At 44.6% G+C, this 13,866-nt stretch overlaps 1 protein-coding gene across 9 annotated transcripts in view; it reads left to right on the top strand.

The window, feature by feature from the left end:
* The window catches only part of LOC106563017 (microtubule-associated serine/threonine-protein kinase 1), a 196,783-nt gene extending 183,202 nt beyond the window's left edge, over window positions 1-13,581 (top strand). For all 9 annotated transcript variants that reach the window (XM_014128197.2, XM_014128196.2, XM_014128199.2 and 6 more), the window contains 10 exons: window positions 820-942; window positions 1,058-1,170; window positions 1,883-2,004; window positions 2,216-2,430; window positions 2,653-2,853; window positions 3,687-3,913; window positions 4,163-4,285; window positions 4,596-4,732; window positions 6,115-6,299; window positions 6,482-13,581. In XM_014128197.2, coding sequence (XP_013983672.2) covers window positions 820-942; window positions 1,058-1,170; window positions 1,883-2,004; window positions 2,216-2,430; window positions 2,653-2,853; window positions 3,687-3,913; window positions 4,163-4,285; window positions 4,596-4,732; window positions 6,115-6,299; window positions 6,482-10,386 — 5,351 coding nt within the window. In that variant the 3' untranslated portion in view covers window positions 10,387-13,581. The remainder of the gene's footprint in view (window positions 1-819; window positions 943-1,057; window positions 1,171-1,882; window positions 2,005-2,215; window positions 2,431-2,652; window positions 2,854-3,686; window positions 3,914-4,162; window positions 4,286-4,595; window positions 4,733-6,114; window positions 6,300-6,481) is intronic.
* The last annotated feature ends 285 nt before the right edge of the window (window positions 13,582-13,866 follow it).

Here is a 13,866-nt window from a genome sequence, read left to right as displayed (position 1 = left end):
AAAATACTACTTGAGTAAAAGTCTAAAAGTATTTGGTTTTAAATATACGTAAGTATCAAAAGTAAAAGTACAAATAATTAAAAATTCCTTATATTAAGCAAACCAGATGGCGCCTTTTTCTTGTTTCTTTTGTATTTTACGGAAAGCCTGGGGCACACTCCAACACTCAGACATAATTTGTGTGTTTAGTGAGACCGCCAGATCAAAGGCAGTAGAGATGCCAGGGATGTTCTCTTGATAAGCGTGTGAATTGAACACTTTTCCTGTTCTTCTCAGCATTCAAAATGTAACAAATACTTTTGGGTGTCAGGGAGTAAAAAGTACATTTATTTTCTTTAGGAATGTAGTTAAGTAAAAGTACACATTGTCAAAAATATACATAGTAAAGTACAGATACAACAAAAAATTACTTAAGTCGTACTTTAAAGTATTTTTATTAAGTACTTTACACCACTGTGTGTATGCATGTGTACAGTGCATTCAAATTATTCAAACCCCTTGACTTTTTCCACATTTTGTTACGTTACAACCTTATTCTAAAATGGATTAAAACATTTTTTCCCCCTCATCAATACGCCATAATGACAAAGCTTAAAACAAAAGAACATAGTACATTTACATAAGTATTCAGACCCTTTACTCAGTACTTTGTTGAAGCACCTTTGGCAGCGATTACAGCCTCAAGTCTTCTTGGGTATGACGCTACAAGCTTGGCACACCTGTATTTGTGGAGTTTCTCCCATTCTTCTCTGCAGATCCTCTCAAGCTCTGTCAGGTTATATGTGTATGTTCATAATGTGTTTGTGCATCCTTCCTTAGGTGGTGCGTATGAGGTGAAGCACCACCAGTTCTTCCACACTCTGGACTGGGACAGTCTGCTGCGACAGAAGGCTGAGTTCATCCCTCAGCTGGAGTCAGAGGACGACACCAGCTACTTCGACAGTGAGTCTAGTCTACTTCCTGCTCTTAAAAAGTACAGTTATCTATACTATAGAATACAGCTTCTTCGAAAGTGAAAGTTAGGTAGGATAGTAATTCAGGCTTTTTTCCCCCACAGCTCGATCAGATAGGTACCATCACCTGGAGACGGAGGAGGAGGAGGATATGAATGATGAAGACTTCAATGTGGAGCTACGACAGTTCTCCTCCTGCTCTCACAGGTTCTCCAAGGTGTGTTCTCTTTCTTTCACTTTCTTTCTCTCGCTCTATTTCGCTGTTTCTCTCACTTTCTCGATAAGCTACAAAGCATTCACTCAAGGCATCACTGCTCGCACACTTCCATATCACTCCTTACGATGGAAAGCCAATTGTGGATCAATGAGGTCGTTACCTAAAACAGAAAATGATTGGAGTTCAAACCAACATCTGGAATGCTTTCAGTGTTAACTCAACATGTAAGATTTCATATGGAACCGACTTCGTTTGGTCCATAAAACATGCTATGCATCTTTACCCCAACCCCCTACAGCATGTAATGTAAATCTCGGCTTTGCATAAATGTTCTGCTGCAAATCAGATCTATTTTGGGAGAACGTAGAACACAATGGCAACACGTGCGCGTTGTTGTGCTGCATTGCAGTATGCTCTGCCTCTGAAAACAATGTGCCTTCGATGGCAGGAGAATGGCTGAGGAAGAGTTTTTGTTCCGTGACCCACCACGACCCACCAGTTTGTAGTGCACAGCCTAGCAGTCTAAGCAGTGGCTGCTGCCGCTATTTTGGAATCACTGCCTGTTTTCTATAGTATCAAGGCCTGTCCCAACTTTTTCATACTATGAATGGATATATTTATGAGTGATGTGTTTAGGTGTACAGTAGTTTTTTTCCCTCTATGAGGACAGTCTGTAAGGTCTCTGTCTGTGTGTCTGTCCCTGCATGTGTAGGTGTACAGCAGCTTGGACCTGTCCCGTGGCCAGCTGGAGGAGAAGGGCGAGACGGAGGAGAAGAAGAGTGAGAGCTCTCTGACTGTAGACTCTCTGAGCTGGACACCGGAGTTCACTGAAATGTACGCTCCACAATATCCCTTCTGTTACACTTCAACTCTGATTAATGACCATCTATTGTTTTCACACACCTTTTGGTTCACTATTCATTCAGTTCTCATCACCATTACACTTGCAATGCGTAACCCAATTAGTCAGTACAAGCTAGTATGTTTTGGATGTTTATTTTCTGAGGGTGGTTGATATTTACCCATTTCCATTTTCTCCCCTCAGGCACTCCCTGTCCCGATCCTCAGACACAGAGAGCACTAGCATGGGCCTTCGCCCCCCCGGCCTGCTCCCCAAGTTTGCTATCTCGGCCGAGGCAGAGGACGGAGATGAGGAGTCCCTGGTCCTGGGGGACCCCAGCAAGGTGGCCTTCTCCATCGGAGAGGACGAGGTTGACGCAACCACCCCCGGGAGCACCCACAGCGGGGCAACTCTCTCTGGTATGGAGGCCTGGGCCTAGAGCACTGGTTAGAGCTGGTACAAGATGTAGGGATAATGCTAGATATGGGCATCATGTTGGGTGTTTAAGACTGTGGGTTCAACTGGTATTCAAAAGCAAAAAAAGTTATTATATGGTTCAATGTTTTTAATGTGCTTGACTAACAAAAACATGTATGGAACATTTTGGACATAATTGTACCCTGTTCTTCTTTGGTCTGTAGGTAGTTTCTCAGACCACCTGGACCCGCTTCCTTCCAGGGGTGAGGGCGTAGACAGCCCTGACTCCTCCTCCAAGACTCCCATGGACCTGGGAGGGCAGCATGGCGGCCTGCAGCCTGATGGACATGGGGATAAGCATGGTGGTGTTGCCAAAGTTTCCAAGTCTGTCTCAGCTAGTGCCCTCTCCCTCATGATCCCTGGAGGTGAGAGGACACACACACACACACACACACACACACACACACACACACACACACACACACACCACAACCCCTGTGATCTCTAGCATTTCGATTTAGAGGAGGTTAGAGGACAGGATGAGGAGTAAGCGCAAGCACATAATTAGAATTAGAGCGATGGATTTTGAGAGAGGAGTGTGAAAGAGATGAAAGATGCCGAGATGAAAGATCTGTGTGAAATTGGCACAGCTCCTGCTGGGATGAGGCTCCAGTTTATGGAGTGGCTGTGTGCGCAGTAGCCCAGAAGAGGAGCCACTAACTCGGGTGGTGAGCTGAGAGGCTGTTGGGAGGGGAGTAAATCCCGTAGGTCTCACTCCCAGCAGGGACACAGTGATTCCTGGCTCCCAGGCTTTATAGGAACAGCTGGGTACTGATGGGAGAGCCACTGGAAAACAGGTCAATAGAAATTACAGTAGCGGTCTTTGTATGTGTGTCTGTGTTTTCACCTTTAAATGAACTTCCACTGGGGTTTTGGTTTGAGGAATTTTTTGAATTCACTCTATAAAAATAGGATAAAAATGGATGGTGTGCTATTCAAAAAATGTATATGGAAACACTTATTTTGCTTTCACACTATCTGGCAGATTCCCAGATTAGTTTCTTGATTGTATCACAATGGCCACATTATATCCCCTAGTAAAATGCCCTTCATTAATGTGTGTCTCATATTGGTACATATATCATTAGAAATGTCTTTCTCATTCTTCCAGATACCTTAAATGCCTGCTTTGTGATATTTCCAGCCATTTTTAATCATTTAAAATAATGACATTTATTTGTCCGTCTTATTGTTCCAGATATCTTCGGGGTGTCCCCTCTGGCCAGCCCCATATCCCCCTACTCCCTTTCCTCGGACCCATCTTCTCGTGACTCCTCCCCCAGCCGAGACTCATCCCTCTGCGTTATCTGCCCTCGGCAGCCAATCATCATCCACAGCTCGGGGAAGAAGTTTGGCTTCACGCTGCGGGCCATCCCGGTGTACGCCTGCGACCGTGATGTCTACACTGTCTACCACACGGTCTTAGTAAGAACAGCCTTGTTTCACCATGTTGGGGCAAACACAGTCAAATAGCTAATGAAGTACCGGTAATACAGTACATTTCTGTTGATGGTCACTTTCATCTGTGCCATTGTATATTGAATAATATGTTTAGTGGCTGTATTCAATTAAACATGTACCATGGGAAACAATGTTTTGTTTTTGTACTGCAATATGATCTCATTATTGAGTGATGGTAGATACAAGTAGCTAGCTGTGTTTCTGTGTGTTTAGAATGTGGAGGACCCGGGTCCGGCCCAGAAGGCGGGGCTGAAAGCTGGTGACCTCATCACTCATGTGAATGGAGAGCCGGTCCACGGCCTGGTCCACACTGAGGTGGTGGAACTGCTGCTCAAGGTCAGAGAACCATTGGATATAAAGCTTTCATCAGATATACTGTAACTGCTAGTTACAAGTGTCCACAAAGGGTAGTGATGTAATCGTATAAGCATAAGGTATCTCTTAAAGGTATTTCTAGTTTGTAACTTGATATTCTCATGATGGAGCTCATATATCTCAATGTTTATCTACCGGTAATTTTATTTACAGTAGTCCAGCCAACTATTTTTTATTTCCAACCCTGTTTCTAACTTAACACTCTCACAAAGGTGCTAATTCATTTGGGACCAGTTTATCTTATGTATCCATGTATCTGCTTCCTTTCCAGAGTGGCAGTAAGGTGGCAATCTCCACCACACCGTTTGAGAACACCTCCATCAAAACAGGGCCTGCCAGGAGGAACAGCTGCAGGAGCAAGATGATCCGACGCACCAAGAAGCCCAAGAAGGAGAAGACACAAGAAAGGCAAGAATTTCATGTTTGGTTTTGTATATGAGAAACCATTTCATTATTAGATATGACCAATTAACTCGATCTAAGTCTCTATACAGTGTGCTCTGTAGAGGTCACTAGTAAGCTTGTACAGCAAGCGTTTTCAGGTTTTGTCATATACAGTATAACCACAGGGTGTAGCTGTGGCTCCTTGCAAAAGTGCTAAAACTCCCTCTGTCACTACTAGACAAAGACAATTCTCATCACTACTGTCAGTCAAGTTTTTCATTCCAAAGATCTCACTGTGGCTTTCATTTTTGATTGACTGAATGGTTTTATTGGTTCCTCAAGAACATAAACATTGTTAAACCACCATTTAAGAATAATGATCATCAACTCAGCGAAAAAAAGAAACGTCCTCTCACTGTCAACCGCATTTATTTTCCGCAAACTTAACATGTGTCAATAATTGTATGAACATAACAAGATTCAACAACTGAGACATAAACTGAACAAGTTCCACAGAACTTGTGACTAACAGAAATTGAATAATGTGCCCCTGAACAAAGGGGGGGTCAAAATCAAAAGTAACAGTCAGTATCTGGTGTGGCCACCAGCTGCATTAAGTACCGCAGTGCATCTCCTCCTCATGGACTGCACCAGATTTGCCCGTTCTTGCTGTGAGATGTTACCCCACTCAGCAATTTTTTTTTACCCCACTCTTCATCCAAGGCACTTGCAAGTTCCCGGACACTTCTGTGGGGAATGGCCCTAGCCTTCACCCTCTGATCCAACAGGTCCCAGACATGCTCAATTGGATTGAGATCCGGGCTCTTCACTGGCCATGGCAGAACACTGACATTCCTGTCTTGCAGGAAATCACGTACAGAACGAGTAGTATGGCTGGTGGCATTTTCATGCTGGAGGGTCATGTCAGGATGAGCCTGCAGGAAGGGTACCACATGAGGGAGGAAGATGTCTTCCCTGTAACGCACAGCGTTCCGATTGCCTGCAATGACAACAAGCTCAGTCCGATGATGCTGTGACACACCACCCCAGACCATGATAGACCCACCACGCACAGAACGAGCAGTATGGCTGATTTCCTGCAAGACAGGGATGTCAGTGTTCTGCCATGGCCAGTGAAGACCCCGGATCTCAATCCAATTGAGCACATCTGGGACCTGTTGGATCAGAGGGTGAAGGCTAGGGCCATTCCCCCCAGAAGTGTCCAGGAACTTGCAAGTGCCTTGGATGAAGAGTGGGGTAACATTTCTTTGCTGAGTTAAGTTATAACACAATTTTAAGGATCGTTTTCTTAGACGCTCTCTAGAGTCTAGACCACAAATATAATCTAGTGAGTGTCTGGGCCTCATACTGGTAGACTGACCTTGTCTTCTCTCCTCTCTCTCCAGGCGGCGGTCTGTGTTCAGGCGATTTGCCATGCAGCCCTCCCCTCTGCTGCAGACCAGCCGTAGTTTCTCCTCTCTCAACCGCTCCCTGTCCTCTGGGGAGAGTCTCCCAGGGTCTCCTACCCACAGCCTGTCCCCCCGCTCCCCCACCGCAGCCTTCCGACCCACCCCCGACTTCAACCAGTCAGGTGAGATAGACTGTCAATCATTCACATTTTATGGAATAAATTAAATGTACACAATAAAATACATTTTCAAATTAAGCAGTGTTTATCAGTAAAACAATCAATGTTTCTTAAATTAAGATGCACTATATTTACCCCTATAAAATATTATTAGTTGAATAAGGTCCTTCCCTCTGTGTTTCCAGGTGGCAACTCCTCTCAGAGTAGCTCCCCGAGCTCCAGCGCTCCAAACTCCCCCGCAGGCTCCGGCCACATTCGCCCCAGCACCCTCCACGGCCTGGGCCCCAAATTGACTGGCCAGAGGCTCCGACAGGGCCGTCGCAAGTCCGCCGGCAGCATTCCCCTCTCCCCGCTGGCCCGCACTCCATCTCCGACCCCCCAGCCCTCCTCCCCGCAGCGCTCACCATCTCCCTTACTCAGCCATGGGTCCATGGGGATCTCCAAGACCACCCAGGCCTTCCCAGTCAAGATGCACTCGCCCCCCACCATTGTCCGCCACATGGTACGGCCCAAGAGTGCGGAGCCGCCCCGCTCTCCGCTCCTCCAGCGGGTGCAGTCGGAGGAGAAGCTGTCACCCTCCTACACGGGTGACAAGAAACACCTGTGTTCCAGGAAGCACAGCCTGGAGGTAACCCAGGAAGAGGCCCTGGGAGAGGAGGTGCGTCCTGGGGACATGGACCACCACACCCTGCAGAGTGTGGAGGAGACGCCCAGCGAGCCTCCGGCCATCACCCGGGTCCGGCCGGCTGAGCAGGGCTGCCTCAAGAGGCCCGTTGGCCGCAAGATGGGTCGGCAGGAGTCTATGGAGGAGCTGGACAAGGAGAAACTGAAAGCCAAGGGGGTGATGAAGAAACAGGACTGGTCAGAGAGGCGAGAATCCCTGCAGAAGCAGGACGCTCTACAGGAGTCTGATACATCTGGTGCTGAAGGAGGAAGAAGCCAGGGCAGAAGCCAAGGCTCAGAGACAGTCTCACTGGAAGGCAAAGCTGCCAGCTTCACCCTAAAAGATGTCCTGTATAAGAAGCTGAACACGCGTGCCTATGAGGGCACCCCTGAACCACTAGGGGGCAATAGCGCTGACCCATCGCTGTGCTCTATCCATCCTGACTGGAGCCCCCAGAAGCCTGAGTGGCAGCTGTCCAGGCAGAGCAAAGAGGGCGGTAAGCCAGACAGGCTTGATTTCAAGGCCCCGAACATGGAATTTGCCCGAAAGAGGCAGTCATTCGAGGAGCGAGAAGACGGCATGTGTCGGCTCTCTCCCGGCATTCATGAGAGCCTCCATTTTGGCTCCATCCGTTCCAAGAGTCTGCAGCTGGACTCAGCGCTGGCTCTAGACCACATCAAAAGTACAATGAGCAGCGTCCACACCAGCCCTGAGGTCCTGAACCCCAAGATGTTCTCTGGGAGGGGGGAGGGAAGCGCCGTGGAGAAACTCCAGCTCATCTCCTCCAATGAAGGCTCCCTCAGGAAGACCTCCTCGGAATACAAGCTGGAGGGGCGTCTGGTCTCCTCCCTCAAACCCCTGGAGGGCACCTTGGACATTGGCCTTCTTTCCGGGCCAAGGGTGTCTAAAACAGACACCTGCCTCTCCAAGATGGCCGACAGTGATGGCGGCTCAATAGGGATGCCCACGTGGCTGCAAAGCCCAGTTGAGCGGCAGGTGTTGATTCCCCTGCTCAAACCCTCTGACAAGCAGAAGAGCCCCCCCACCAGTATACTAAGCCCTGGAGCTGTTGTGGCCCTCAGCAGCCCAGTTCCCGCCAAAGAGGCTAGTATTTCCAACACTGGGTTTAAATGCAGTAGCAGTGGTGAGACGCCACACGACAGACCTAGTCACAGTGAACCCTCTATGGCTTCCTCCAAGGCAGAGGTCTCCGACTTTGGTGGGAAACAAGAGAGCAGGTCCAGTATGATAGCTCACGATCATAGGACATCCCGCCACAGCGCCCACTTTTCCCACTGCGGGAAGACGCCCTCCATACGGGAGGTCAGCAACGAAGACCAGGAGGAGGAGGTGGAGCCACCTCAAGAGACTTCAGCTCCCGCACAGGAAAACAACATTGACATCTCCAAGACATCCAAAACAGTTGTCGCCGCAAAGCCAGGGAATCCCAGGAAGACTGCAGCATCCGTCCCTGCCCCAAAGGTGGAGGTTCATGCAACTGCCCCTCATGTAGCTGTACCAGTAAAGCAAAGTTCAGATTGTCAGTCAGGGCCCAGTTACCTGCAGAACATTGAGAAACAAGGACCAGCTGAGAATACAGGTAGCATCACTACATTTGTACAATTTATTTTAGAGCAGACTCCATACCTGTCAAAGACGCAGATGTTATACAGCAGCCCCTCGACAGGGGCCACATTGCAAACGTCCATCCCTGCTCCAATCTCTAGTCTTGGAGATAAGAACCGAACAAGTGGTCAAGCTTCTCAAAAACAGCATGGCACGGAGAAAACCCAAAATCCGGACAAGGTTCAAAGCAACAGGCCAGTTCCAAACATTGTCAATGAACCTGCCAGTGTGTCTGCTGTTGAGGAGCTCAAAACTGCAAACGCAGGAAGAGATAAAATGACCGAAGTCAGAGAGACAAGCGCTAAAGTGGATGTAAAATCTGTTTTGTCTAAAGAAATGTTGTACAATGCAACTGGTAAAACAGAAGCAACACAAAGGTGTGATCAAAGAAAATATGCTTGTACCATTAGCAGTCAGGTAGCAAATAGTAGTGTAGCAAAGCAAACTAGAGAAGATCCCACTTCACCAAAGATGAAGGGTAGCAATGCAAAGACTGGAGAGCGAGAGCAGTTATCTTTAACAAATCGACCTGCTGAAAAGGCTTGGATCAAAGGGGCTCTTGAGACAGAAATACCCATCACTAAAACGCAAACTGTTGATGTAAATATCAACGAGACAAGTCCTGTGCGGACAGTGAAACAGTCACCACCAAGTCCCGCTTCAACAAAACAAACGATCTTCAATCCCAAAACTAAGCCAAGATCTGACTCACCTATCCCTTCACAAACTTTTGGGAAGACAGAGGAGGAGAGGAGGAGGTATGAAGCGAAAACTCCTGCCACAGCCCCAGTCGTCAACGTAAGCCTGGATTCAAAACCGCAAGAGTCATCTCAGAAAACCCTGGTGTCAATGGTCAAAGAAATCCCAGACTCAAAACAGAAAGATCCCCTACTCAAAACCTCAGTCCAAAGCCATGTCAAAGAAAGTTCAGTCTCTAAACTAAAGGAATCTTTGTCCCAAATTCCTGCCCTAACTCCAGTTGTCAGACAAAACTCTGACCCAAAAAAGAAACCGAAAGAACTAGAACCCCACACCTTTGCCCCAACCCCAGCCCAAGTCATCAAAGATAACCTGGACTCAAAACAGAAATCAGCCCCTCAGAAAACCTCCATCTCAACCTCAATCAACTCAAAACAAAAGGAAATCACTACTTCACCAGTTGTCAGACAAATCGTAGATTCAAAACATAAATCGCCCCCTCACAAAACTCTTGCCCCAAACGCAACCACTGTCATGAAAGAGCCAGCCCATATCTTTGCCGCAACCCGACAAGCCCAGAAAGAGCCTCCGACCTGGGCCAGTGCTCCCTCCCAGTCCGCCCCTGTACCAGTGGTGCCAGTCCCAGCAGTGAGAAGAGAAGCACACCCACCCAACGGTGGAACTCTCTCAAGCAGGGCCAGCGGCAGCACCGGACAGGAGGCTGTGGTCCAGACCTCCAGGGAGGACCAGGGGAAGCCGAGGGAAGAGGCCCCTAGGTTGGACTCTTATAGGGGCCTGGGTGGGGTGGATGCCACAGGGCCAGCAGCCACCACCCCCAGCAACAGCACCCCCCAGGCCAAACCCAGCACATCTGAACCCAGGGTCACTAACTCTGACAAGCAGGTAACCTCCAGCCGAAAAGAACAGGCTGACAAGAAGAAAGGGGAATCTGCTCAAGAGGTTGCATCTGCACAGAAAAACACCAAGAGAGAGACTTCAAGAGTGGCTGCTGTGGTGAAAGAAGCCACAGGTTCAGACAAAGACTTGGCCCGACACAAGCAATCGAAGGATTTGCCACGTGGCCCCGCAAACAGAAAGTAAATGCGGGATTAAAAAAAATACGACGGCAGCCACCTTTGCTTTTGCGATATGTCCGAAATAAAACATTTTTGTTTTTGTTAGTAGTGTCATCATGCCTTATTTCTTTGAGAACCGGGGAAGCTGTTACTTCAGTGTTTATATTGCGTGAGAGAGACAGATTTTTGTGTGTGTGTGTTATCCTGAGTGTGTGTGTGGTGGTGATTTGTGAATGCTTGGTCGATTACAATAAATGTCTAATGTTTTTGGACTGAATGTAGACTGATTTGCTGCTCATTTGTGGTTCTCTGCTGTGTGTAACAAAGGTGTCAAATTTGTATCTGGTGATTGTTTGGGGGCTTTATTTTTAATTGACAGCAGAGTGCAATGTGCAATCAATATGTCAGGGGGCAGGTTGAATTGAATTGCACTGGGTTTAGCGGTCTGGGTTTAGAGCACCTGACATTGAAGGTAGCAGACTTTCGATGCGTGTAGACTGAACTATGTCCATTTCACTCCCACTCAGAGTTGTGAGCTGAAAACACAGTAGTCATGGCACATCATCCAGTCAACTATTTAAGAGGTGTGATATTGATGCAGATCATTCACTCGCACTCATTATACAGAAGTGAAATATCACCAAGTTTGTTTAGATACTTTATCTTATGTCGCTTTTTCTTTATTTTTTATTACCAAGAAGTGAAGTTAGCTTTTTTTGGTTTTGGGTAGCGGTGCACAGAAGAAACGCAGTATGTTCTGTACTTCTTACCTATAACTATTTAATATGGAATCATCTTACGGTTCTGGAATCATATTTAGTGGAAGAGGCCTTAGGGTTATGGGGAATAAAAAAAACTTGCTGTTCTTAGCAGGTTATGTTGTAATTCACATTCCTTTCACATCTCTACATTTCTTAACCTTTGATTTTTATGCAATATCTTGTAAGTAATTATGTCAACACTAACTGTAAAAATTGGGATACATGGGCTTACGTAAATATAAGTGTTTGTTTTATATGTATATATTTTGCAATGTCATGTTTGTATACTCAGTGATGTCATTTCAGAATCATGTTCTGCTTGATAATTCTATGGTCTAGAATAAGCTAACATAATGTCTATCTCTACCTATCCAAAAGACATCCTCTCTAACATAGTAATTTTAACAGTTCTGAATTTTACTTGAAGAGAAATAAAGCATAAATGGGCAATTGTGATTTTCCTCAAAAATGTAGTGTTACAAATAAAAAAACAAAGGGGCAAGTGGTTCCCAAGAATGTGTTCAATCTCGATATTGCCATAATGTATGAAGAATTGTAATACACTGGAATATTTCACTGAGCCCAATAAATTTGAATATTTCACTGAGAAAATATGTATGTTATTATGGCAATGTGTAGAATGCAAGCTCAATGAGTTGATGGAATGAACCAACAATTCTAAGTATGTTTGCCACACTGTGGAAGAGATTTCTGAAAGTCCGTTTTTAAGGAGTAATCTGCATCTTATTGGGTGTTGTTTTCCAGTTTTGTTTATATTTGTGCGATAGATGTTCATACAATGGGAAATGCAGTTTTGGGTATGGTAAATTTAAAAAGGGCTAAAATTCAAGTAAACGTCAAGAAAATATATTGGGAATGTCAGGGTTGCAAGAGATTAGATTTCAGATAAACTTCTGAAGTTGTGTTCTATTGTTTGTATTGTTTTTTGTCATTTTCATTCAACTCCTGTTTTTTCTTTTTCCGTGAGCAATGCAGTAGCCTACATTTATGTTCCAGATCAGCCAGATGAAAACAATATCCAGTTAAATGTCTAGCTAACAATAGGCTTGAAATTACTGATTTTGTAAGAACAAAATGCACCAATATACAAATCTTATATACATAAGTCATTATTCAAGACAGCTGATGTTTAGGTGATTATACTGACTTTGTGTATCAAAAAACAGTGGACTTCTTTTACGCTGACATAGGCATATCCTGTAGTTTAGCTGCCAGGCCTTTTGATTGCATACCCTAAATATCCAACACAAAGTAGATTTCTAAATATGCTATACAATATTTACTCTATAATGTAGGCTATGTCATAACAATCTACTTTATCTTAGGGAGGCAAACAAAAACTAAACGGGACGCTATATATTTACATAGATGGTCAATTGTACCCACGAATGCACATTCTAGAAAATAACAAATGAGATTGATTGTGAAGATTTTTTTTTTTTTTAAATAAGAATCTGAAGTTTTACTATTCTCATTTAGTTATTGTAAATGTATTGTCAAATGTTTGGGGGGAGAGAAAAAGGTCACCTTAATATTAGACACCTTTCCCCTTCCTTCTAGTTGTACTAATTAGTAGAAAGAATGATTGAGATGAGAATGTTGTTCCCTATCAAACAGGCTCTTCCCACTGGGCAAAAAGCTGGTCAACCTTGTTTCCACGTCATTTCAACCAAAAAGATTCAATGGGATGACGTTGAATGAACGTGAAAAACTGATTGGATTTGAAGAAAGTCATCAATGTAAGGGAATTTCATTTATTATTTTTTTGCACCTAACTTTAACCAAAATTCAATGACATGGTGACGTTTTTATTGATTTCACGTTGAATTTACATTAGATGACAACTCAACTAAATGTAAATCAAACCAAGACGTTGAACTGACGTCTGTGCCCAGTGGGGGGATACAGATGGAAATGAATCAGAAAGACACTCCATCATTCAAAGAAAGTGTTATTTGTACCCATGCCTTTTTTTCTGATTGATGTTTAAATCCTTTAAAAATAGCACATTCAGTGTTTGTTTACAAATACTTAATGGATGTATATTTTGTATATTGTGTTAATGATTTGCCAAATCTATACGCTACGTCACAGGAAATATGTTCGTGTTGGTAGTGTCTGTGACTTCCTCACCTACCCAGCCACCCAGTTGTGTTAGACAGTCTATCTGTGTGGTGGTCAATGTCTCTGTTTCAACATCTGTCGGGTCCCACATTGTCCTGCTTGTTTTTGGAGTTTCCTTTTTTCCTTTATGTGTGAAACTAGTATTAGATGAACTTGCTTACTATGGTTTGTCTTTTAGGATTTGTACAATAAAGATGTTTGAGTTTTTGTATTTCGCCCAAGGAAATCTCTATGGATGTCATAGATGTATATTAAAACAGATATTTATACTTCTAAAGTTGCATAACACTGAAAATAAAAAGGCATGATAAAAACCGGTTTCTTTATTGATTTAATGAAATTATCATGAAAAATCTGAATATGCATTATTATTTGTGTCATTGTGATATAAAGATTATGAAGAGATATACTAAAATGGTATGCCTGGCCTTGTATTTATCCTTGGTATGTTCAGTTCTAATGGATATGGTAGAACTACCCAGATTGTTTTAGTCAACTAAACTTAGTTCTCACCCACTTACTTATATAGTCTCGTTAAGATGCTCAAACTGTCATCTGCAACTGTTGATATGCAACAGCTTGCTTTTGTTTTAAGTTCA

Source organism: Salmo salar, chromosome ssa11, assembly GCF_905237065.1.
Source record: "Salmo salar chromosome ssa11, Ssal_v3.1, whole genome shotgun sequence".
Classification (NCBI taxonomy): domain Eukaryota; kingdom Metazoa; phylum Chordata; class Actinopteri; order Salmoniformes; family Salmonidae; genus Salmo; species Salmo salar.
This window is presented reverse-complemented; position numbering and strand designations above follow the sequence as displayed.